Source organism: Epinephelus fuscoguttatus, linkage group LG19 (assembly GCF_011397635.1).
Source record: "Epinephelus fuscoguttatus linkage group LG19, E.fuscoguttatus.final_Chr_v1".
In the NCBI taxonomy this organism is placed as follows: Eukaryota; Metazoa; Chordata; class Actinopteri; order Perciformes; family Serranidae; genus Epinephelus; species Epinephelus fuscoguttatus.
Genome location: NC_064770.1, coordinates 29,958,503 through 29,986,060, shown reverse-complemented (window position 1 = coordinate 29,986,060; position 27,558 = coordinate 29,958,503). Strand labels below are relative to the sequence as shown.

General features: G+C 42.2%; 1 protein-coding gene across 2 annotated transcripts in view; it reads left to right on the top strand.

The window, feature by feature from the left end:
• Positions 1-7,067: 7,067 nt before the first annotated feature.
• Positions 7,068-27,558, top strand: part of LOC125878966 (alpha-1,6-mannosylglycoprotein 6-beta-N-acetylglucosaminyltransferase B) — a 108,690-nt gene continuing 88,199 nt past the window's right edge. For both annotated transcript variants that reach the window (XM_049560513.1, XM_049560512.1), the window contains exons 1-3: positions 7,068-7,568; positions 8,982-9,094; positions 26,807-26,951. In XM_049560513.1, coding sequence (XP_049416470.1) covers positions 7,501-7,568; positions 8,982-9,094; positions 26,807-26,951 — 326 coding nt within the window. In that variant the 5' untranslated portion in view covers positions 7,068-7,500. The remainder of the gene's footprint in view (positions 7,569-8,981; positions 9,095-26,806; positions 26,952-27,558) is intronic.

The following is a 27,558-nucleotide window of genomic DNA, read 5'->3' as shown; positions in this document are numbered from 1 at the left end:
CCTCGCATCTTAGCTCCACCCTCTTAAGACAGGAGGGAGATGAGAGGATGCGATGCGAGGAAAGAAGACATGAGGAAATATGTCTTTAGAGAAATGAGCCATCGTTTCCTCCGAAGTGTCGTGTGATGTGACATTAATTTCTAATGACGGTGGCAGCTGATTCCAGCTGGATCAGTTGTAGGCTTTACAGGCTTTGTTAAGAGCTATAGAAACCTTTAATGGAGTTTGTTTCTGCACATACATAATGTTATATGATAAAGATAAAGCTACCAGTGGCAGAGCAGCAGTGTTTTGTCTCTGATAGCAAACACCTGCACATGAAGAACCTGTGTTCTTTATCTTACGGTGTCCTGCTCAGAGCCACAGAATGCCTTTATATTATGTAGTCATTATTTCCATCTGTATTTATTGATATTATGATTGTGAGTTCATTTTTAAATACCCCAAACTATGATTATGGTGTCTTTTATTAGCCCAAATGTTTCGGGGAAAATTAAGATTCTGTAACTCATCAGTGATTTAAAAAGTGTTTCTTGCAGACAGAGACTCTCTCTGACTTTAATAACAGATTGTGAAGAGAAATAATCTCTAATAAATGGAGAGGTCGTTCGTGCTCCTTTTCTTGTTCCAATTTTTAACTAGATGGTGAATCAGAAAACAAATGAAATATAAAACTTGGGAGTGATGAACCTGAGTTAAAATTTTTATCTGTCTTCACTCTGGTATGAAACTCCACTGATGCTGTGATGTTTCAGATCAGCCCGATCAGCTGTCCAATCAGTAACTGATATCCAGTCAGGGGGTGTCGGTGGTAAAAGACTTTTGCCTAAAGGCTGCACTCGTGTATCCTCGCCTCCCTCCTCTGTGAAATCCCCCTCTCTTTACGACTCCTCAACTGTGAGCACATTTAATGAACTGAGGTGTCCTTAAAGATGGCAGGTGTCAATAGATTTCTGGGTCAAGGAGTTGAGGATAGATGAGATGAGGTGAGATATTGGGATGAGGAAATACATATAGAAGGCTCATTCTGAGATTCTGAAGTAGCTTATAAGTACAGCTGTCAGATAAATACAGTACTGTGACACCTGGCCAGCAGTTTGCCCAAACTCCCCTGAAACCTGAATTGGGATTTTCCAAAAATCTCCAAAAAGTATCCTGTTTTTTAGGAAAGTTTTGCCTCTCACACAGCTGTCACACAATGATGTGTTTATATACACAAAAAGGAAGCTACCTGTAGCCCCCATATTCTGACAGAATGCATCTCTTTTCATGCCGTGTGGTATAAAGATAGCAAAGAAAACCTCTGAAACTGAGAGCAGTTTGTGAGGCGCTGCTCTGCAGGTACAGTCCCTCACACACATTATGCACCCCTGCCGTGCTGATTGAAGAATACATTCTTAATATGACTCAATCTAAGTATAGCAGCATATGTTTTATTAAGTTATTATGTGAAGTGTGAAAGCTTTTGCAGAGGGAAAAGAAAGAGGAGGAAGACTCTGTTTCCATTCAGGCTTTAATGCATATGGAGCCTGATGGAGCTGTGTAAATGAACATTAAGACTAAGGCATCAGGAGTGCTGTGCCATCACTCACAGTTACATTAATGGTAACGCTGGACATTTATGGCGGTGTGAAGCAGGTGATCTATCTATGAACAGTCAGATATCTGCTGAGAGCCTCTCTGTGGGAAATAACTTGTCATGTGTAGCTGGTGGGTGCAGCAGGATGCAGAGAGGGAAATGAGGAATTTAAATAAAATCTTGTCTCTCAAGTGTCCATGGTCGGAGCTAGTCGGTGTCAAAACTCAGTGCAGCTCGATGTGAAACTCCCAGTTAATTGCACTTTTAAAAGAATGGCACAAGCTGCTTTCTCTGCCTGAATCATACTGAAAGATGTGGTTTGACAGCTTCTTAGAAGAGTGCAAAGTTAAAGCAGGGTGTGCCTATATAAGTAGGTAGAAATATGGAGTCAGAGTTTGTTCACTTTTGTCAGTTTAGCTTTTATTGTGCAGTCATGTGGATGGATTCGCTCATCATTCAAAGAAAATCATAATCTCTGCTCATTGTAGAAGTTGAACTGTTACATGACTGGACCACCTTGCCATAGGTTAATGTGTTTCTACAAGTTTAGCGCAAAGTTGAAAGGCTTATACTGGGGGTCAGCAACCTTTACTATTGAAAGAGCTGTTTTTCAGCAAAAAAAGAAGAAAAGAAAATGTGTCTGGAGCTGCAATGCATATTTGAATAAAGGTAACAGCCTATTAAGTCTAAATTAGCCCATCAACATTACGAAAAAGTCTAAATGAGCATTCATTATTTTTGATTTGCTACGAGGTGGCTACTCTGCAGTGGGCTATTTGTAATTATTTAGTACTTTAACTTTGCAGCATTGGTGGTGAAAGCAAATCAATCAGTCCACACGTTATTAAATCCTCTATTTCCCTCCAAGACTTTTCCTTTTTTGGATTTGGAATCCATAGCTAGCCTTGCTGGAGAGACTCCAGGCTAACCACAGCTATTGAGGTTTAGTAAATTTTGAAGGAAAAGGCTCCAGATTGTAGACATATGATGCATGTTTTAGTTGATGAAATGTTAAAACATTTTTTAGGTCTATGTATAGGCTACACATTTTTACAGTTGTAGAATACAATAATTGCTTTTGGCCTATAACAATGACAAATGAAAATCTGTTAGAAAACAATAATGTAGTAATGATTCCCATCAGAAGATAGTTATTTGTATATCCGTATATTTCTATGTCAAAGCCACAGGGAGCCACTGGTGAGGGTCTCAAAGAGGAGAATTTAATAAAAAAAAAAACAATGTGTTTGTACAACTAAGAAGAGTTTTGTATTTCAGGATACGGGGTGGACGTGTGGAATAGACTGCGTGATGAGTTGAAACAAAGCACAAGTATAAATCAATTTTAAAAGCTATCCAAAAAAGATATTTTTAGCAGATATACAGATGAGGAAAGGTTGTGCTCGAGGAGTGCATATTTATTTGTAACACTGCATGGTACTTGGACTGTAAATAAACTGGGTTTATTACTTATTTATTTAATTGGATGGTAAATAGACTGGGGATAGTTGTATATTAGTTGTGAATAAATTTGGGAATTTGTTGAACACAATATGAGTGAAAGAAGAAATGTAAGAAAGAGGTAAGGACATATAAGTAGTACTTCTACCTACTCCTTTTCTGACACTGTTTGTTTTGTTTGTTTTTAATTATGTTTATTCTTTTGGTTTGAAATAAAGTAATTCTTTAATTCATATAATAATAATAATAGTAATGATGATAAAAATAATAATAGTAATATGACTGATCACATTTTTTTTTTTAAATATAGCAAAACTGTCCACACATAAAGTCAGCTGTAACACCTGCCGATTTGTTAATGCGAGCCATTACTTTTAGATGGCTAATTTTTTAACAATATAGCTTAGCTGTTACCTTTAAATAAATATTTCAACTGTTTCCTAGCTAGTATCTGGCTAGTTTACAGCAGTTAATACCAACATTTATTTTATTTCATTTTATTTTATTGTAATTTAATTTATTTGTCTGCCTTTTAAAGCTTTTTAGACATATCCAATGTTTCTGAAGCTTAAAGCCTTTTTCCATTCTGGCAGTCGAGTCCAGTGAAGGGCATTGGAGACAAGATGTTTATTTTTCATTGAAAAAACTTCTGTTTTTCAGCTGCTTTGAGTGAAGCTCAGCAAAGAAATAAAATCATATGGGCTGAAGTGATGTGAACAGTCCTGCTTAGGATCCAGTCCCTGATTTTCTCCCTCATTCCTGGCAGGCAAACAATAGTAAAAACACTACATGTAGGAGTAATTCAGTCTGACTGGGTTTTATTTCTGATGCGATCAAAGCTTCAGTGCTCAGCGCGCTTGATTTTCCTCCCATTTTGTAACACATAAGCCCACATTTTCCACCGTGTTCCCCAGATGTGTATTTCCCTGTTAAATGCAAATACAGTGTTTAGTATAAAGGGAATGCTTTTAAGAGTTCTTTGTCCTTGGGCGTCTGCTTCTGTGAATCCTCAGTAAAGCGCAGGGAGTCCAAACCAAACAGTGGGAGGAAGAGAGAAATGGCAGTGAAAGGAGATCCTCAAGAGACAAGTAGACAGGCGGAGACAAAGATAGAGAGACTCAGACAGTGAGGCAGTATAGGTCAGCACGATAACAAATATTGTGGATAATGTAGTGGTTGAGAGGCCAACATGAAGCAGGAGGAGAAGATGGCTAAGAACAAGAGGAAAAATAAGATATAGATAAGAGGCATTACTCAGGGCTGGAGGAAGGCAGGGAAAGTAGAAGAAAAGAAAAAGAAGACATGAAAAGATAAAGATAAAATATAAGAGGTACCCTGAGAGGATGCTCCTGGTGGTAGTGTCCTTGGTTCAGCTCTCTCCAGGTGGTATGATTCATCTTCTCATCCAAAGGGTGTGAGAGCTTATCTCCGATTCAATGAACACGTGCTGATCTCTGGAGTGTTTTGCTCATTTGTGCAGCCATACTTGCTTTGCTTTAAAATATAAAGCAAAAAAATAAGTAACAGATTCCTATCTGTCAGTATAACACAGAGACACATAATCTGCTTTCTGAGGTTTCCTGTCACTGCATCCTGTAATGACAGCCCTGCAGTTGGTTAGATGAAAACCAGCCCTGTTGCCATTTTATAGTAAATGAATGTGATCTGACCAGTGGTGCATTTTAAATCTCTGCCCTGGCTTGTAATGTCAGCAGAGCCCGTCTCTCTGGGCTGCCGGCCAAGAGGCAATAGCGGCAACAGGCAGAGGCAAAGCCCAACATATGAGTACGAGTGAACACAGTTTCCATGGCAACAGAGGATGCTGCCGCTTGCTGTCCATTATAGTCCTGAACTCCTTTTTTTTAGTCAGATGATGGTCACTCTTTCCTTGATGACTTTAAAATGGTACAGCGGGTATACTGAGGTCAAGCAACAAACAACAATAAAAAACAGCAACAACCGAGAGACTAAGGGCCAACAGTCACCTTGTGATTGTTGATCATTAAAGGTCCAGCATGTAGGATTTAGGGGGATGTACTGGCAGGAATTGAATGTCATATAATAAGTATGGGTTGCAGCACTGTCGCCTGACACCAAGAGGGTTCCTAGTTTGAACCCTGGGGTGGAGGTGCCCTTCTGCATGGAGTCTGCATGTTCTCCCTGTGTCAGCGTGGGTTTCCTCCAGATACTCCAGCTTCCTCCCACAGTCCAAAGACATGCAGGTTAATTGGTGACTCTAAATTGTCCGTAGGTGTGAATGTGAGTGTGAATGGTTGTCTGTCTATGTGTCAGCCCTGTGATAGTCTGGTGACTTGTCCAGGGTGTACCCTGCCTCTCACCCAAAGTCAGCTGGGATAGGCTCCAGCACCCCCATGACCCGCAACAGGATAAGCAGCCCCCAGCAACCTTAGAAACAGCCGTGTATATTTTCACAGGGAGCAGATTGCAGTGTTGCACCACCATGTTTCTACAGTAGCCCAGAATGGACAAAATGACTCTCGATAGGGCCATTCACATTTTTGCATCAGCCACAGCCCGTCCACAACTAGAGCTTTGCAAAAATTTCTCTAAGTGCTTCTAATCGAGGTTCTTCTGTAGCCAGGGTCATGGAAGGGGCTGAGGCCTATACCAATTAACACTGGGCAAAGGGCAGGGTACACCCTGGACATGTCACCAGACTATCACAGGGGTGACACAAAGAGACAGACAACCATTCACACTCACATTGAGCATCACCAATTAACCAAGCCTGAATGTCTTTGGACTGTTGGAGGAAGCTGGAGTACCCGGGGAGAACATGAAGGACGCAAAGGGCCCACAATGCTAACCACTTCAACACCGTACCACCCAGCTTTTTTAAATGTCAACGTGTATAATCCAGCGAGAGGGAGACCTCTGTGGATGGTTCTGGTTCTTAAGTTATCAGAGACAAAAGGTGAGCACACATTAGTACAGTAAGTGCAGGGCTACTGGCCCTTATTGGATAAGCCGAATAGCATCAGAGAAACACTGATTTGTAACGTGAAACGACTTTATTCAGTGTATTTTCTTGTTTTAATCACCTAGTCTGTTTATTTTGGAGAGGACGAGACCTCTGTGGATAATTCAGCTCCTGGTTAAAAACCTCCTGAACAATGAACACTGAAAAAATTCTAACTGGGACAAGTTCCAGCTGGTTGCAATTTACAATCCCGACCACTAGATGCCACTATAGCCCCCTAAACCTTACACACGGTTCCTTTAAATTGTTGCAGAAGCTAACCACAACAGCAACTCTGTCAAATACTACATTTTGCAGTCTTAACTTTACCGTATTTTGATTTGATGTCCCTTTAAAAGAAGTTAAAACTGATCAAAGCCAGCGTTTTTATATTATGGGAAGTATAAATTCTCCGAGGCAGAATTCTCAAATAGATCATAAAGCATCCATCTTGAAAGAGATCTGACAGCTTTCATCTCTTAGTTCTACACTGTCTTTCAAACGCCTTAAATAAAGATTAAAAAGGCGTTTTCCTACAAAAATAGCACACTGTTATTACATCTGAATCAAGCACAGAGCTCTCAGTGTATTCTATGCTCAGTCCGCTGGGTGTCGCTGCTGAGCTGCTGTCAGTCTGCAGGGTCACAGTCACAGCAACGGAGCTGTCCACAGTGCTGAGATGTGTCCAGAGACCCCCCAAATGAACAATTACTGCACAACATTATGTCTAAAAATTGTGCTAAATTTATTTTGTAAGACAAATGCATGTCGCTGATATGGATTATAGTGATGTGTGTTGCTGAATTAATCAGAGAGAAATTTATTGCATATTGTGTGTTAATATTAGGATTTACATTGACTTGTGTCCAATATAATAATATTTTCTTACTCATACAACACTGAGGCGCTTTTATCATCAAGCCTTTTGTTTTCTGTCACCCATGGTCTGTTATCTGTTTTAAAAACACAAAAAAATAAATCATTTTGCAGTATAAATCGTTAGATGGCGCTCTTAGTGAACGAGCCACAGCCAAAGAGTTACTCACACAGTGAGGAGACAGAGTCAGAGCTCCATCCACTCAGAGGAATTCAAGGAACTCAACAGTCATGTGTTGTTGCACCAGATGCAGCTTTGTCTCCAGCAGCGTTAGGAGTACAGTTTAAACTGATTAAAGGACAATCATATATTTTCCTGCAGAACCGCAAAGAAGGACTACAGACCTGCTGCTCCTGCTGCTGCTCCTGCTCCAGGACGCACCGGCGGGAATCCCGCTGAAGTTCCTCACACACACTCGCATATAAACACACACTCACACAGAGCGCAACGCGGACAGCTGTCTGTCTGGCTGGGAAGTTGCCTGCCTCGTCACGCACTTCATCAATCCTCAGGACTGTGGTTGAAAGTTATGGTCTTGACGCTGGTAGTCACACAGACGCGCACAATGTTAAGGAGACCCGGAGCTTCCTACGTGTGTGGAAAATGATTGCAACCAGCGGCGAGCTTTCCATTATGGTGAGGAGATGTCTTCTCACTTTCAAACCATTCAGGTAAGACCCTCTTCTCCTGGATCTGTCGCAGCTGTTGGCACACTTCACTGCCATATTAAATGATAACAGTTGGCTGCATGGCTGATTTTATATTGTTGTGGGTTGTCTGTGTTTATTCTGCATCATGAAAATGAAAAATATATGATGAAATTAAAAGTAAAATGACTGGTGGTTATTCAGTCGCTGTGTAAATGCAACCACTTTACCCATTTTATATCTCCTGTTGTTTGCTGTAGCAGATCAAGCATTGCACGCGCACACCGTTGGCATTAATTGGAACAACTGGATGCCTGCTGTGCCCATAATTACCGTTTGCTTACACAGCTAAAACTTCCAACACCAGCAGCAGCTGGAGAGGAGTGAAAGCAACTCAAGCAGCTATAAACTCATTAAAACTTCCCCGGTTTGACCAGATAGGTTGCACACAGGCTCGAGGGCTCATTAGCATGAAGAAATTAGGAATCACCACGGTGGTGAGGATGTCCATGCCAGCGTGGGGAAGTCACTCTCTCAGGCGTTAAGTTCCCTGATGTTTTACAGCTTTCTGAGTGAATAAAGTGGTGTCACACATTATGTTCCCTGCCAGGGCTCCAGACCTGATTTAACATGATGGGTAACTCACATTCTGTACAGTTCAGTGGATGGTACAGAGAGAAAAGGATTATATATTTGTGTTTCCTCACACAGCCTGCATATCAGATCTCAGTTTTCACCATTACCTCACATATTGGATAATACTATGGCACTGTCACGCACTTGGGCTCTCGCTGAGTGAGTGCAGCCCCTCTGATGTCAGTTTTCTGCCTTATAAAAATTCAAGAAAGCACGCTGTGGTGTACAGAATGGAAGTGCGACAATCTGTCCTGCAGTTCCCCCTCTATAACAAAAGGATTGTTTCCAAACATTTTCTCAGCACGACTCCTTGAACATGCCAGACGAGCCAGCTTTGAGCTAATGGGTCCTAAGTATGTGTTATCTAAAGCTTGAGACACTGTGACATGTTTTCCATGTGTTCACTGCTCTCCTCCAAAATGCAACCATTTAATGCTTTTATTTTGGATGTCAGCTCACTGAGCACAGTGTGAAGACTCATCCGTGTAATGCTTCATTTGAGATGACACAGTCAAGTGAGTACACAGCGCTTTTGTGTGGGTTGATTGGTACAATATGAACTTTGCAAAAAAAATGTGTCTGCGCTCCATAAAGCCCAACAAAAGACACTGAGTGATGCTTTTTCAAAGAGCTTGTTGTAAAGTGAGCTCTCTTGCACACATGCCTTGTTTCATAATCTTCTTCTTCTACTGTCTCACCCTCATCTGTCCCCTGTGCTCCTTTTCCCTCTGTCTCATGAGCTCTAACCTTGTCACACTCTTGTCATTTAATCACCTCCTTGTCTCTGTCTATCTCCTGCAGGATCTTCGTGGTGGGGATTGGCTTCTTCAGCCTGTGCTTTCTGATGACCTCTCTCGGGGGCCAGTTCTCAGCCAAGCGACCCGGAGATTCCCCCTTCACGGTGCGAGCAGAAGGTAAGCCTGCAGTTACGTGTCAGTGCTGCTCGGTCGCCTCGGACTCCAGTGGCTGTGCCCTGCGCTGGTAATGAACAGGCTGGACACATGCTGAGAGCTTCATGGGGCTCCCTTGATTGCTGCCAGGGGGCTGACAGGCCTGCTCACTTTGCTCATCATGAATGCGTCGGGGGGGTACATGTCTCCCGGAGAGACTCCATCTTTTTTTACCCCCTTGCTTTCATCTCTGCTCAGTGCCCGAATGACCTTGCTCCAACCCACATGAACTCGTTTTAAGTAGTAGTGCTAGGGGCTGAAAATTTTAGAGGCTGAGGTGGGATTTGAGTTACCATATTGTGATTCTTGATATGTTGGCTATGTTGACTGTGTGAGTGTTTCATGTTGTGCAGATACACTGAATATATCATGCAAAGGAAGCAGCTCACCAGCTGAATTCCTATTGTAAGCTGAAACAAGCAAAATTAAGTTATGTAAACATGAATTAATCTGGCAGTGAAGATTAGAGATGAGAACTGAGAACCAGCTCCAAATGTCTAACCCATCCATTCCTTTTAATCAAGGCTGACATGTTTTTCTGACACTTGCACATTGAAAAACAATCACGTTAAACTCCTTTGTCTATTCTGGTGGCTGGGAACAAGAAGGAGTCATAGTAAAGAAGAAGAATTGGTCCAAAGTGTGGCTTCATTTCACACATAAATTGCCAACAGTGCTGTTTGTAATATCTGGAAATTGATCGTCTAAAGTGAGGGTGGAAACACCACTAAAACACTGAAACACAAGGCCTAAACTCCAAAAACGCCATGTATCTGATGCTCTACGCACAAATGCCACTGCTTCCCAAGAGGGCAGTACGTTTGTTAACGAGCATAAATATCCCACGTTATAACAGAATTAGCATCACGTAGGCAGGCAGGTTTTTTTTCCTTGACTAATATGTTACACCCACTACAGGTCTCTAGCATAAGGAAAGACATTAGAGAAGTTCAACATACAATCTATATTCCCCCACCTCACCCTCCTCAGGATCGACCCCCCCAGCTATCACTTACAAGGCAGGGTTTAATTTCCAATGTCACACCAGTGTACACTGCAATCAATACGACTTGCACTCGAAGTGCTAACACTGTTCCAATATTTCCACACGTGATTATCTTCACTGCAGACACCTGAAGCCTGCCCTGACTGTCTGACTGCATTTAACCTGAGCGAGTTGGTACAAATTAAAGAAAGAAAACTAGTCCACCTCGAGGGCAACACCAGTATCTTATTGCCTGTAACAGCTCACGTGCCAGGGTGGACTAGACTAAGAAAAAGACCAAACCAAACAAAACCAGACATCATAAACGGTCCCACAGCAAGAGCAGCTAATGGACCACTGATGCTCTGCAGAGACACAAATGGATCATCTTAAAAACACTTTATTACAAAATACTAAAATGCATACTGATTAAATGTTAAAAAACGACATGACTAAAATTTAAAATACCTGGTGCGTCGATCTGCTTTCCCTCTGACTACCAGCTGCCTTCAACCCAGCAGGGGAGCAGCCCTGAAATACATGAGACGTGCACCTGTCTCACCCAACATCACTGCCTTCGCTCCAACTCCTTCTTATATTGCATGTGTCACTTACCTGGTGCACCTCCTTTTTCCCTCCGTGCCACCTGCCACAAATATAAGCTAAATAAAATTGAATGTGGGACAAATATGCTCTCATTTCATCTATACTGCGTTCAGACTCAAACTGATCAGGAAGCAATAAGGGAATCGACCAATGACTTTGGTATCGATAAAACTGTATCAATTCCAATCCCTGGTGAGAACCTTTATAACATGTCATATCAGCACAGACATTCTTACCAAGTGCTTAATTGTCTCACAGTAATGTTTAAAAGGCAGTAAACCAGTGCCAGAGCTCCTGAAAGTGATGTAGTCATGGAGTAATGGTGCCTTTGTTTCCTAGTGACAGCTGTATGTTTCATTTGAGCACAAGCGATCATGTTTTGGTTGTAAAAAAAAGTCTCCTTAATCACCAGCTGATTGACAACTTCCTTTAGACAAATCTAATCTTAAAAAGTCAAACGTATCCAGCAACACTGACCTCGCTTCGCAGAGATCAAACCAATCAAAGCCGTGCCAGAAAAAAAACATCCAAACAATTTCTGAGACACCATCCCTGAGAGGAACTTGTTATCTTTCCCAGCACGTTCTCTGTGTTTGCGCTATGTGCCTCTGCATATAAACCACTACAGCGCTGGCCGTTTGGGAGAGTCACTGTTAGCTTTTGGACTTTTTGTCTCTCACCTTTTTATCGCTGCCTGGCACAATGTTGACACTGCGTGTCATCCTCTGTGACGGATACCAGCTGGCACGGGAAGAAGCAATGCAAATGAGGCGACAGTAATCATTTCATCCCTCCTGAATAATGCAGTCCATCTTTGGGCCAATCAGTGAACAGCATGTCACCCTGTGGTTGTTTGTTGTGCGAGATGAAATGTTTCTGAATGACTCCCTTGAATGATTGTGTGTGGTTATTATTAAAATATTGGCTTGTAGTCGGAGCAGCTCTTCATGTAAATCTGTGTAAATCTGTAAGTGTAGTAAGTGTTGTTGCCAGGTGCATCAGGTGTCATCATGGGAGACAATTTCAAGGCTTTTACCTATTTATGAAACAGTATATGCAAAGCTGGTTCAGGGTGAAGGAGAGGGAAAGAAAGGGGGGTGAGGGGGGTTTGAAGACAGGAGAGCTGTCTGATTAATTAACCACTCACGAGCTGCAGTAAAGGGAAGGCTTTCGGCCTCCAGCTCATTAAGCACTGCCTTGCTGCTAACCAGGGAGAGCCAAGCTATGTAAATTTTCACCCTTTCTCTGCGTGTGCGCGTGTGTTTGTGCACATGTGCGTGTTTGGGGAGTGAGGATTAGCAGCGCGGGGAGTTAGTGCAATGAACGAGCTGGGATGAGCTGTTCACAGGAGCAGCAATTTGTTTCCTGTGCACACCTATGGAGGGCTAAAGGACATATACATGCACACACACCTGCAGCCATGTTGTCAGTCATCATGTGTGTGACACGCATTAATGCAGGAAATGTAAAAATCTCCTAAACGCAGCGGAGGCACTTTAACATGCACAGTGTTTTGCAGCTGAAAGGTAAACAAAATGGCCAGGCTGTGCTGAGAAAACCCGCCTCCCCCCGTTTATTGCTCGTCTGTGAATGGCAGCGATTGCCTGAAGAGCAAAAGGTGTGAAGAAAAATATGTAATTATTGTCTTGCTACCTTCTGTTTCTCGCTCCCCTCTCTGCCTACCTCTCTACCTCTTTCTTTTTATGTTTCTCTGCAGCTCAGTCTTCTCTCACCTGTTTTTGTATTATTTTTGTCAAAAAAATCTCACCTGAAAAGACTCTTCTGCTTTTTAGGTCTGCACAGTCGAGAACATGCTCCATTTCCTGCAGAGTTATAGATTTCTATGTATAAAACAGCGTTGCACTCTTTGACACTCCAGAGCCAGAGACTCTGAGTACTACTGACTTGCATGTGGATCCCGAGTTATATATCCAGTTTTAAAATGCATGCATTTCCTTCATTACTTCCTTTTGAAGGTACAGGAAGCTAATGATGTGGAGAAGAAGTAAGAGGGGGGGGACAGAGGGAAGGGATTTCTGCCAGAGTGGGAAGCATGAAAGTTGGAAGCGTTTGATCCCAGATATCTTAAAGGCTCCAGAGGTCTACTGTAGCTTTCTAATAAGCTCTTTGAAGACCACCTTCACAGTGTGTCCTTTTACCGCAGGGGTCTTATTTCAGCTTTGCCACAAAGGGAGAAACAGGCCTAGGACACTTTCAGGTTTTTACACCGGTCAGAGGTAGACTAAATGGTTCAGATGTTAATGCGGTCTTTATTCCTACCTGCACGCTCCATTACCTGAGTTTTTTTTAGCTGCTGTCCTCTAAGTGTTGGAAAAATGTGTTTTGCTGCAGGCAAAGTGTGTGGCATCTCTCAACAGAGGCAAACGTTCTCTTTCTTTACCCAAATATGTGAACCCATATATTTGCCGCGTTTATGTTGTGTTGAATACATTTTGTCCCGAAAGATATGTTGACATCGCTCTGGAAAAAATAAATAAGTTTGTGGCTGAAACTCTGCAGGATTAAATGTAAAGAAATCCTGCCTTATCCACAAAGTTTTAATCCACCGCTAAGTCACGTAGTGGAGCATCAGGTGTGAAAGAAGCATCATGTTCAGTATCCTGTTCTCTGCGTTCCCTTCACAGAATCTTTTTTTTTCTTTCTGTATTTCATGGCTCAGCAGTCCCCACGACGTGATGCATGAAAATGAGTCTTTCTCTGGCATGGCTCTTTGTAAGGGTGTGGCATCTGCAGGTCTATCAAAGCTCTGAACTTGACTACTTTGTTCGAATGAAAAATGGGATAAGTAATCTGCCAGAAATAGAAGCGCTCTCCCGCAGCGCGTGTAGAAGTTATGAATAAAACAAACTGACCTTTGCTACTGATGCAACTTCACCGGTAGTTAAAGAGGAAGTGGAAATGAATGTGCAGCTGACTGCCTGGCTTTGTGTTTGACCAAAAAAAGAAAAACAGAGGCGTGAATAAAAGATGACTGCTCATTGTTCACTCTTTCACAAGCTCCTGTCACCTGCAGGAAAGACCAGTGATTTTCTCTTGGATTGTGACAACAGGGGTTTTACTGATTGTTTTTGCCAAGAAGGCCAGTTACTAGATTCAACTGCAAACGTGTTCTCTGTATCTCAGATTGCTTTATTGTTTATGGCTCGGTGGTTTTCAGAGTCTTTTATTTAAAGCATCATTTGATTGGCATTTAAGACCAAGGCTCATGTACAACCTGGCACTTTGCTCTTATTGTTTAGCACTACAATAGACACGTTTTCATCTCAATAGATTTCTCTTGTGTGTTTTGTATGTTGTCACCGCCTGCTTCTTACTGTAGAATAAACTGTTGAGAAAAACTGGTGTTGATTTTATTTCGTGTGAAGTGTTGGCGTAGACATTGGTACATTAAATTGTCTCCTGGGGGAAGTAGAGGGAAATGAAGTACTACAGTTTTGATTGTTTCTGTAAATTAGCCGCTGCAACATTATAACCTTTCTCTGAGCATGGTCATGAAGTGTGTGCATGCGTGTGGACATGCAGTACACAGAGAAACACAATCAATTTCGAAGTAATTTATTCTAGGTGATAGAAGAAGTAAAACCACTGAATAAAGCAGTGTCACGTTACAAATCTGTGTTTCTCCTAAACCGTTTGACACATCGCAGACAGGCTGCGAGCCCAGCACCTGCCAATGTGTGCTCGCCTCTTTACTCTGATAACTGAATGTGTGCTCACCTTTTTTTTTTTTTTTTTTCACAGACGTTAAGGAGCCGAATTAGCCACAGAGGTCTCTTCCTCTCTTAAACAAACAGACCTGGTGATTTAAACCGGTACAAACACTGAATAAAGCAGTGTCACGTTATAAAATTTGTGTTTTTCTGACTCTGCTGCTCACTACAGTTCAGTCAGGGGTCTAGATGCTGGTGGTGGTAGAGTTGGTGAAGATGAGATGAGAAAAAGATGAAGTGCTGGTGATCTGGATGGGTAGAGGAATGAGCCTTTGTTGAGCTTGTCCTGGACTCTGGATATGATGGCAGAAGGTGAACGGGGTGGAGGAGGGTGCAAAGATTCTGCCTAAAATGGCATCTGACAGCAGCAGAGGAGAGAGCAGGTTTGAATTTTTGCAGGAGCATCCTGATTGGCTGATAGAGATCGTGGATAACTAAAAAAGTGAACACCCATAGTCAGCTGATCGGAAGAAGCAGTAGGAGTGGGAGGGAGAGTGAATGGATGAGCACAAAGAAAGTCTTCCTGTGGCCAACATCAAAATGCGAATGGCCCTATATAGCACCAGTGTTTCCTTTGTCCGTTCTGGGCTACTGTAGAAACATGGCACTGCAACATGGTGACCTCTGTAGACAAGGACCCATTCTGTATGTTGACTAACGGCTCTGTCTAATGTAATAACAACATGATGTTTTTTTTTTCTTTTAAGGTGATTATATACAACACATTCTCACTCTGACCTCGTCACATATTGACGTGCTTGGTCATGGACTTTCCACGTCTACATACAGTGTGCAAGGTACCCTGGGTGTGTTGGTTGTTGACGTTGACGTTCTTGACGTGTCAAGTTCTGCCTGTTACATGCGTTGTCTTCTTTCAAGATACACTGCTGTTTTCACAGGAAATTTAACGTTTGCATACACTACATCGGAGCAACACCTCGAATTGATGTTTTTTTCCCTTCAACAACAAACACATGGTTGGGTTTAGGAAAAAACAACAGGGTTTGGCTTTAAAATCTTGCGGAACCCGCTCTCTCAGGTGAAAGTCAGTGTTTGTTGGACCCATCCACTATCAATCCCGCCTGCCCTACTCGAACATCCACCACCTTAACTCTCGTCCTTGTCCTGCCGTATCCCCCCCTTGATGCTGCCAGGTGCCGTTAAACTATAACAGCAACCGGCTGGGCATCATGCAGATGTTAAAGGATGCCTTTTTTGGTTGGTTTCCGATGCCGCATGCATGTGCTGGATTTTGACGACTTTGGAGTGAGATCGTGCTCTTATATACTAAATAAACATACTTATTATATTATATTATTATCACATTACCTACATCCTTCACACTGGACCTTTAAAGTGACTTTGGTACACAGGTTGATTTCAGCCTCTTGTGGAGCACATAAACTGTCGAGCAGGCATTATGTAGGGTGAGCTGCAAACTGGGTCAGGAAGTTCACTTTGAGACTTGGTTTAGGTAGCATTTTCTATTCTTGTTGTTTCTTTTGCATTCATGCAGAATTGTCTGTGTGCAAACAGGAAATATGTTTATGCAAATGCTCATCATATTTTTATGGTTCTGCACAGTCTGAGCACTGAGTGCATAAAAGAGAATAAAACTACTAAAGTCCCGTCCTGGAAACCGATTGTACGCTGTGACACCCGTGTGTTTCTGGGTGAACTGAGGAGTGTGTGTTTTTAATAAGGGTATATTAGCAGAGCTGAACTGGGTGTCTGAGTCAGCTTTTCCCTACCTTCCGAGTTTCCAGGTGTGCTTGTATCAAACACCATAGTTTAAAGTTGTGGTGAATCCAGGCTGCCGTGTTTTGGTGTGCAGTTTAATAAAACATCACTGTGCTTCTAACTAAACTGGTCTACGTGTGCATACTGTGAGCAGGGTCAGAGCAGATTACTAAAGAAAGAGACAGATTCAGGTTTTAATTGAAGCTAGAGAACCAGGTTTAAAAAATAGTGCAGGTTTTCCAGGCTGTCAGGTGCAATAAGAAGCTGGAGCTGCACAGAGTATAAGTGACAGAGGCTTTCTGCTCTAATAGCGTCTGGATCTGTCACTTGCCCCCATGCCAAAAGGAAGAGAGAAACTCAATCTCAATCAGTATACTCTGTAATGAATTTGAGAGCGAGAGGACGTCTGAGCATGTGTGTGTAAGAGTGCAGAGCGGGAGGAAATACATGAATTTATCCTGGTGACAGGTGAGATGGAGAGGTCTGACCATGAGGCCCCTCTCTGAGAAAACTAGCCGGCCAGAAGGCACGTCAGGAATGACAGGATTTATTTATTTGTGTCTGAATTATGCCGGTGGGGAAGAGAAATATTACTTTTTAATATAAATCAACATGACACACAGCTATAATCAATTTTTGATGAATAAATTATAAAATGAAGAAACACTGCATTTCCATTTTACTGAGCTCCTTGGAAAATAAAACATTATATGAGATGTTGGACAGCTTTATATTTGACTGGACTGTGTTGATATTGCTAAAATGTCTCCAGTACTCCAACAATAGAAAACAGTGTTTGTTGTCCCTCCATATTTAAAGGGACAGTTCACCCCAAAATCAGAAATACATATTCTTACTCTTACCTGTAGTGCTGTTTATCACTCTAGATTGTTTTCGTGTAAGATGCCTAGATGGCACTTGGCTTGTGGTGCTCAAAGTGATTTGAAAAACAGCAATGTCTCTTTGCAGAAATCATGTCCCAGTTACTCAAGATAATCCACAGACCCTGTTGTGAGCAGTTTCATGTAGGAACTATTTTCTTTCTTCCATGCTACACTCGCTAAATGTATCACTGCACAGAAGGAAGTGTGCATCTACTGCTAGTTCACCTCCACTGAGCTAGCTAATATTACAGCTCAGCCAAGGAGGACGCCACTGATGTTTACATCTCGCTGTCATGAGCACGAGCCTCTTGTCTGAGTAGTTCAAACTTCATCTGCGTGGTGAAAGAAAATAGTTCCTATGAAAGTGCTCACAACAAGGTATGTGGTAGGGTTGCAGTGGTGTACTGGTTTCAAGGTGTATCATGATATGAAAGTTGACAGTTATCATACTGTGTACTTTTGCTTATTTACGATATTGAAAAATGCAACTGGACGGAGAATCTCACCTTTGTTTTAGTTACTTTCAAAGGGGAGATTTTTTTTAAACATACTCCATGTAAAAAAATGGTTTGAAGTTTGTATTATAGTGATAAAACGTTTGTTCTACTAAAAATAACCCTTCCATTTTCATAATAATAATTTTGTGATACCATGAAAATATGATATTTTCTGAGACAGTTAAAATACTGTGGAAATGTCATATCATTGCAACCCTAGCCTGTGGATTATCTTGAGGAACTGGGCCATGATTTCTGGAAAGAGACATTGCTGTTGACTTTTTGGAATGTAGTTTTTCATAGGGACTAATTTCTGTCTAACAAACTACACCTGCCAACTAAATCATAGTGCAGAAGGAAGCGTGCATCTACTCATGGACAACAGGCTCGCACCCGTGACAGCTTGAGATGTAAACGTTAATGGCGTCCTCCTCGGCTAACCTGTAACATTAGCTAGCTCAGTGGTGCTATATGAGCTAGCAGTAGATGCACTCTTCCTTCTGCGTGATGATAAGGTTGGCGGATGTAATTTGGTAGAAATAAAATAGTTTCTACATGAAACTTCACCCAACAAGGACTGTGGATTATCTTGAGTAACCAGGTCATGATTTCTGGAAAGAGACATTGCTGTTGAGATTTTAGAATGTAGTTTTTCATAGGAACTAATTTCTATCTAACAAACTACACCTGCCAACTGAATCATAGTGCAGAAGGAAGCGTGCATCTACTCATGGACGACAGGCTGTGGATTATCTTGAGTAACTGAGACATTGCTGTTGAGTTTTTCAAATGTATTTTTGTGGCGCTTTGAGCACCACAAGCTGAGTGCCATCTAGTTCCATTATACTGGAGAGAAGGCAGACATCTCTACGGCTGATATCTGCAACACTCAGCAACTCACATCACATCAACAATCTAGACTGATAAACAGCACTACAGGTGAGAGGAAAAATATGTAGTTTTGATTTTGGGGTGAGCTGTCCCTTGGTGTATCTTGAAAGACAATGCATGTAACAGGCAGAACTTGACACAGTGTTCCAGAACGTCAACAACCAGTGCACCCAGGGTATCTTGCACGTTGTATGTGGCGGTGGAAAGTCCAAGTGCAAAATGTCAATATGTAACGAGGTCAGAGTGAGAATGTGTTGCAAAAACACAAAAACGCAAATGGCCCAATCTTGAGTCAGTGTTTGACTTGTCACAGAACGCAATGATTTTCTATTTTTAAGTGATTATACACTAATGAAAGCAGTTATGAATATTACATACCATTTCTGCCAATAGACACCCCTAAATCCTACAAACTGGGCCTTTAAGGTGAAACTCATTTCATCGCAGCAACTTTATTGCTTCTTTCTTCACATTCTTTTGTTGTACATCTGGCAGTTTTGATACCTGTGTGTGTGCTCAGGTGAATGTGTTTGTGTGGGTGCCAGTCAAGTGCTGCCGCATTGTCTTCATTTAAAGGAAATGCTCAGTAAAGCAGCGTGCGGTGTTACTCATACTCAGCAGGTATTCAGGGTTTTTTATCTCTAAAGAGAATAAATGACATTATTTTAAACACCTGCCGTTTAAGTGATGAGACAAACTTTGTGCAGCGACTGCACACATCATCTGAGCATCAGCGTTGCTGGTGGTAGAATTAGGCCAGTGTTGTGAGACAATGTTTGCGGAGCCTCCCGCCGAGATAATGTCAAGCAGCATCTAATTCCTGGCACTGCATGAGGGCCAAGGTGGTGAGATGCCACTCTTTCTTGTCAATATGATTTTGTTTGTGACTCTATAAATCAATCGAGTGCCATTATTAAAATATCTAGCTCTGTCTCCAACTGAAGGACTTGCTGATTTTGTTTGGGGATTTGAATAAAATAAACTGAACCACAGGATCTGTGATGGCTGAGAAAGATATCCAGTCAGTTGTGTTGCTTTATAGTGATCTGTGACATCAGTTTTTAGAGGCCATATCTAAACGAGCCACAGACAGAATGATCAATAAAAGCACTGGCGCCTCTCGTAGTTTGACTCGGATCTGTAACACTTAATGTGCAAACAGATGTTCTCTGGGGAACTTTTAAGCTTAACAAAACAGTAATCTGTCAGTCATGTAAAATGCTTTAGCAGCAGTGGCTCAGTAAAACAGGGTGAGGACTTAAAAGCATGATTTGCACAAAGAACAGCTAAGGTCGATGATAAAAGCAGACTTCAAACAAATGGCTCAAACACTAAGGGCTATGTTCATTTCGTCTGTATCTTTCCACGTTTTCTGAAAGCTTATGGAAACTGACAAAATGGAGCAGTACATCCAGAGATCTCAGAGGCAGTGTAGCATATTTCAAGCTAGATACGACTGTTGGAGATGACAAAGAAATTTAAATAATGACAAAACAGAACAAATCAGTAATATAGCAAAAAGAATTGTCTGTCCACATGTTGGGATGTATATAATGGCCACACAGACCACCGCTGTCCACAAGGCTGCCTCCGTTCAATAATACGACCCCCGTTGCCTGGTTTGTTATTGTGTGAAACTTTTGACTTTGCCGTCTGTACGCCGATGTTTCTGTTTTTGTATATAAAGGGAGTATAAATGATCCTTTAAAGAAGTATTTCACTGGAAAGATGGCCTTTTAATAAAACTAGGATGTCTATGCAGTAGAAAGATGCAAATGCTTTTGAAATTGGTGCCACAGAACCAGAGAAAAATTCTGCTTTTGCTCAAGAGGGAGAAAACCTAGAACTACCATAATGCACAGCGCTGCACCAGACCAATAGACGCTCCCATCGTTGGGTGACATGACGCTAACATGTCTGTTTGAAACAATGGCGGCCGGCTGGCAAGAAACAATCTTATATTACAGTTTAACAGTAAGCTAAAACATATATCTGTAACCATGTAAGGTAAGAAATAGGCTATGCAGTAACAGAATCTTGGTTTAAATTTGATCAGTGCTGCCTAGTTTTACCATTTTTTTGGGCTCTGTTTTCACCATGCAGGTATCAGTATTGGACGCACTTCCTGTTCACAAACTCTTGCTATTACAGCTAAAAAGGGCACAAAAATATGTTTTTAAAAACATTATAGGCAAATCGATTTCATTCCGAGTTTGAGAGACAGAGAGGCGAGTCTGTCTCTTGTTCTGCTTCTATACTCTTAGTGTCTGTGGTGGCACCATGGGTGAGGGACAATACAAAAATGATGTAAATTACGTCATCTGGTGGAGTTTCGCTGGAGAGTGAAGAGGGATATTTAGGCACCGGAGGGAAGTTTACTACAGGTCATTTACACATACTGCCCACACTGTTTTAATACAAAGTTGGCTGAAAATCAGTGAAATATCCCTTTAAGGCTGCTGGGATAGTCACATTTCGCCTCTCTGTCCCTCTCCTCAGCCACATTCCCACTTCCTCAATCTACTTCATTGCCATTCTCTACCTGCCCATCAGAAGCCTGCTAACTTTTCCTCCAGTCCCAGTCACCTGACCTTCCCTGCCCACGTGTTTCCTCTTTCCCTCGTCACCCCTGCAGTATTTAGCCAGCCTTTTGTTGCTCATGCTTCGTAACCTCAGGGTGTCGGCAGGTACTTAAAATGTCTTAAATTAAATCTTATCAATATGAAGTCTTAAATTTTTAATTTGCGAGGTCTTAATTGCCACAGTTATTTCGTCTCACTTCATTTAATTACCTTTAATTTATTTTTGTCAAAATGAGTCACGCTCTCCTGCTGCAAATCTCTAACTCTACCACTGAACCCAATGCTGTTGTCTTGCACTTACCTGTTGGCAAAATGGAGATAAACCTAACTCACTTTAATAACCGTATTCCTACATAAAGCCTACCTCTGCACCTCTTAGATTTGGTTAAAAATGATTTTGAAAAGGTCTAAAAAAACATTAAATTCAAGTGATGATACCTGAAGTCATCATGTAGCCTGTTGCTGGACTATTGCTGAAATCCAGTCTGAGTCAAAGGTTGGAATTTTCCACTTGAAATGTCAAACTTCCGAGCTCTAAACATTCCAGGTGGACAACACTGAACATAAAAAAGAAAACATGGCTGCCCCTGACAAACTTATTGTGTATAGTACACACAAATAAACTCTCAGCAGTGCAGCCTTGCATATATAAACAAAATAGAGGAGAAAAACCTCAGTTCATGTCAGACAAATCAGTGTTTTTCAGTGCATGTAACCCGCTCTGCATGCATCTGTACAGCACTGAAAACACCTCTTTCTGATCTGTACAAGACCTCTGCCTCTTTCTCTGTATAGATGCATGCTTGTGCCCTTGATGTTAATTGAAAAGGTCGCTGTTTTAATAAAAACGGTTGACATAAATGTACATTACTTATTAACTGTGCTTCTGTCAAGCTACATCTATAGGAAACCTGCAATAGTCAGTGAATGTGGTACTATTCTCCTTTATAATTGCTGTGCAGAGAAGATGTCTTTCAGAGATTGTTTGCTATAATCAGCCACCTAATAACACTAGTGACATATTTTGACCTTAATTTGCACGCAGAACAGGTTTTACTGTATGATAATATACTTTATGGTTTACCATTTACAATGTGCGCATCCATGGGTGTTGCTGTTGCTGTGTGATGTCAGACAACTTCCTCTTCGTGAGTTCAGGGTACAGGGATTTGCAAGAAGGAGCTCTGACTTTGAGTCTTTCCATTGTACTTTTTTCTAGTAGGAGGGTGGAATTTTTTTTTAGCTTTGAGCTGTCTTGAACGCAGCATTTGACATGTTGCCTGCTCCTGACCTGCTCACCAGCTTTTCTCTCGGGATTTGTTTGTCTGTTTGGACTGCCTTCCCGGTTTAGACTTGCCTGCCTCATGATTCCTGTACCTGCCTGTGTGTGAGCCTATCTATATACATATATATATGTATAGTATATACCTTCACTTTGTCAATAAATAAATCCCTGAAATGTTCCTATGTGCCTGGATTTTCTGGGCTCCTTCTCCTTGTTGCCTCACACCCACCCTTGTGACAGGGATGGCACAATAGACGGTCTGGTGGGGTACTACGGCTAGAGGGCAGGTACATACTGTTTTCTGTGGGGCTGATGAGAAAGTTAGGAGCAGGTGTGACAATGTGAGGATCAGGTGATGGGGAAACTGCTGAACGGAGAGAGAATGGTGGGGTCTGAGAAGACAGGGGAATTATTAGCTTGCAGCCAAATAAGACAGGTAAAAGGCTGTGGCCATGACATTGCAAGTATAATCTGAAAGTCAATGAAAATTGCTGTTTTGGGGTTGACTACACAGCGCATTGTCTTTTGAAAGGTTTTAAAGGGACAGTTCAACCCAAAATCAAAAAAATATATCTTGGCCCTTATCTGTAGTGCTACACCGCTCAAAAAATTAAGGGAGCACTTAAATCACACACCAGATCTTGATGAATGAATTATTCATGTTGAAAATCTTTACTGATATACATTATATAATTTGTTGAGAACAAAACGACGTAACAACGGTCAATGGAAACCAAAATCATCAACCCACTGAGGGCTGGATTCAAAATCACACCGAAAATCAAAGTAAACAAATTGAAATCACAGGCTGATCCAACTTGCGGGAATTTTATCACCGCAGCTCTTAATGTGACTCGGTAGTGTGTATGGTCCCCGCGTCCCTGTATGCACTCCCAACAATGTCTGGGCATGCTCCTGAGTTGGTGGATGGTGTCCTGGGGGATCTCCTCCCAGACCTGTATCAGGGAATCAGTGAGCTCCTGGACAGTCTGTGGCGGTACTTGGTGGCGTCCCAAAGGTGCTTAGTTGGATTAAGGTCAGGGAAACGAGAGTGACAGTCAGTGGCATCAATGCCTTTGTCATCCAGAAACTGCCTACACACTCTGGCCACAAGAGGCCGGGCATTGTCCTGCACAAGGAAAAACCCAGGGCCCACTCCACCAGTATAATCACTCTGAGGATTTCATCCTGGTACCTAACCGCAGTCAGGGTACCGTTGGCTATGACAGAGGTCTGTGCGACCCTCTAAGGATATGCCTCCCCAGACCATCACTGATCCACCACCAAACCGGTCATGCTGGATGATGTCACAGGCAGCATAACTTTCACCAGACTCTTTCACGCCTGTCACGTGTGTTAAGTGTGAACCTGCTCATCTGTGAAGAGAATAGGGCACCAATGGGGGACCTGCCAATTCTGGTGTTTTCTGGCAAATGCCAATCAAGCTGCACAGTGCTGGGTTGTGAGCACAGGTCCCACTAGAGGACGTCGGATCCTCAAGCCATCCTCATGGAGTTTGTTTTTCTGGTTCGAAACTTTTACACTAGCAGCCTGCTGGAGGTCATTTTGTAGGGCAATGCTTCTGTTCCTCCTTACACAAAGGAGCAGATACCGGTCCTGCTGCTGGGGTGTTGCCCTCCTACGGCCCTGTCCAGCTCTCCTGGCGTAACAGCTGGTCCCCTGGTATCTCCTCCATGCTGTTGAGACTGTGCTGGGAGACACAGCAAACCTTCTTGCGGCTGCACGTATTGATGTGCCATCCTGGAGGAGCTGGACTACCTGTGCAACCTGGTAGCAGAACAGAAAACTATAGAAGAATCAGTCAGGAAGGATAAAGAGAGAGCAACTGTCTGTGACCACCACATGTGAAACCATTACCTTTTTGGAGGTTGTGTTGTTTTTGCCTCTCCATTGCACCTGTTGTCACTTTCATTTGCATCATAGCAGGTGAAACTGATTCACAATCATGTGTGCTTCCTAAAAGGACAGATTGATATTCCTAAAGTTCAACTGACTTGGTGTTATACTTTGATGATTGAGTGCTCTCTTCATTTTTTAGCAGTATATATAGATTGTTCTGGTGTGAGCTGCAGAGTGTTGGAGATATTGACTGTAGAGATGTCTGCCTTCTCTCAAATATAACCGTTTACAGGGTCTGTGAGTGACATTAAGTCAAGCTGTATTTAACAGTAACTTAGATTTGTCCTTCCTGTCTGCAGTCTACAGTGCTGAGATTTTAGTATCCTGTTAAAGCAGTCAACTCAGTGAAGTCTGTCTGTGTTGCAGTGCGTGTAGCCAGTGAGTCTCTCTGAGGACAGTTGTTTATAGCTGCTTTGTCAGAGTTTCACAGTGCACACAGCAGGCTACAGTACAAATGGCGATCTAATTGGAATTTGTTCATAATATCGATTGTGCCGTGGCACTTCCGAAATTGAGTCGTTAAAGGAGATTAGCTGCTGCTAAATCGGCCCTTTATTAACCAGCAGATGAGGAATGACAGAGGAGGCTCTACATTAGCACATAGATACCATCAGCTCCTGTGCCGGACTGTGCAGTGGACACAAAAAAACACATTTGCCAATGTTTCCCAAGAGGCAGCAGGAAGCAAGAGTAAAAAGCAGTCTGATGAGCAGTTGATTGCAAACATATATAAGGCTCAGTTCTAAAAATGTATTGCGTAGGAAGGGTGTTCGGTCTCGGTAATGGTGATTTACGAGCACAATGTGTGCCAGGAGCATTACTGTGAAGAAATGTGAGTTCTTCCCACACTTTAGCCCAGCGGCTTTGTTTGGATTTAGTGCTGCCAAGTACACGGGAGCTGATAGAGGATCGTCTGAACTTGGCAAATAGTCTTGAGTCTGCTGAAATGAATGTGCAGAGGAATGGTGAAATAATTGTTTTGGTGATTTTGGTGCTCAAGGTTTGGTCTTGCAGTCACATGCAACAGGTGTCAGTGGGCAAAGTGTGGACAATATAGGATCGTCTCTTCTTTTAAATGTATTGTTAAACTGCTGCGATAAAGCTGCAAACCAAAATGGGAATTCATTTAGACTTCATATCTGTGGTAGAGAGAATTGTTGTCTAACTGCTGAATAATTCATAGCAAGACGTCTTTAGGCCAGTTCGAGTGATAATATTCTAGAAATGACTGAAACAGTGCTAAGCCAAAGAGTAAAATATGTACAGGCAGTAAAGGGAAGAGATTTAGTGGGATATCTGGGCACTAGACTGATTTCTGTAATCCTTGTTCCCGATGTTGAGTGCCTCTCCTCCTTTTTTATTTAAACCTCAACAACACACACATAAACAGTACATACACATGGACACAGACTGGTAGAAGTGGGTGGTTTTTTCTCTCGGTGCTTATTTTATTTACTGGTGTTGTAATACAATTTCTTTTCAGAGAAAGGTGACTTTCGCTCGGGCAGTGATAAATGAACTCTGACAGGAGAAGTGAGTCTGCCCACATTGCAGTTTCTAAAGCCTAATGCAATTGATGAGGGAACAGTGAGAGGTGAGCCTTTATTTTCACTCAGCCTCCAAGAACAATGTGAGGCTGTTGTTGGTTTCTAGTATTTCTCTCAGGGGTCCAAACGGCAAATAATTCACTCCCGAGTCCCAAGAGTGGTATTAGTCATCCTGATTTTTTGGATTTTGTTCATCAGAAACGACTTTTCGCCGAAGACGAATCGTGTTTTCATGAACTCTTTGGTGATTTTAAGCAGTGTTAATAATTACTGTGCATCGAGCTCAGAGCGAGTGATCACAGCAAACAGTGCAGGGTCGGGACCTCGACTCGATGCAGTCTGAGACCCGCTTTGACCCTGTTGTCTGTAGCTGCAGGCTCATTAATTGACTAGGTGTTGCTAACAGCATCCTTCTGCTTTACCACCTGTCAGGTCGTTAACAATATGAGCCCAGCAGAAAGACAAAACCAATACTGTCAGACTAATTTACCTGATCTTGTGTTGTGTGTGTGTGTGTGTGTGTGTGTGCGTGTATGCTGCAGAGCTGGCTCCGGTGAGCTGCTACTTTAGTAACAAAGGACAAAAGAAAGTAGAAACTAGACCGAGGTATATGGAACATAAAATAAATGGATTTCAAATGTGACCATGAGTGAGTCTGTGCTACATCGGTGGATTTAAACTGCTGGTGCACTAAATCATTTCAGAGAGGAGAATATATTGTGTTTGAAAACAGAACAACAGGCAGTTTGTTTTGTTCCTGTGACCTTGTTTGCTGCAATATTTAAAGTCAAATGTGGTTATATAAGATGTGACTTTTTATAGAGACACACTGTACCCTGCCGTAAAATTGACTCTTATTTTTTGTATTCTAATTTATCACTTACTCCTTTTACTTTGCTCTTCTGTTGAGAATGACTTTTTATCTCTTTTATTCTTCATCCCAACCCTCTCCTATCTCTATGATGTACTTTGTCTCACACTATCTGTCCGTGTCTGTGTGTTCTTCAGTGCTCGGTGGCCAAGAATCTCGTGGGGTGCTGAGGAAAATCAGTGACATGCTGGAGGTCATTATGAAGAGGATGGATGCTCTGTCTAAACTGGGAAACACCACAGATGCCCACAGGCTGGATGAGCTCAGCTCAGCCCTGGACAGGTACAGCAGCTTGGTTTTTAAATGCCTTTTTGGATCCTATGTAATGTTTTTTTAAACGCGGGAGTCTCCAGGGTAGAAACATGAAGGCATTGCAGAAGTGGCAAAAACTGCAGTTCCTCTAATGGCCACTTGAGGCTGGCTCCAAAACTAAGTCAATCCCCACAGACCCCTGTGTTAAAATGCCCAACTTTACAGCAGAAATAAACATGTTTACAGCCTGGCGCAGAAATGGTTCTGGTATTTGGTATTGCTATGATGTATGATGTGTGTTGCTCATTTAACCCCTACTGTGACAGCAGTGAGAGACACCAAGGTCACGAGCCAGGGAGGCTCAGACACCAAGATTATGAGCCAGGGAGGACAACAAGTGTCCTTGTTAGTCTGAAGAGATGTTGTGTTTTAGGAATGTCAAGGCGCCACATATTTTGACTGTTGATGTGCATGTGTTATGGGAACTATAAAGATAGCAGGGCAAGAAGACTTGCTAGGCACTCACTGACTGACTGTTCATGCGGTTGTATGTGTGAGTGTCTCCATTCATGAATGCTTATTAAAACTCAAGAAAGACAGCCGACGTGTGAAGACTTTTTCTTTAAACTGTTCATTA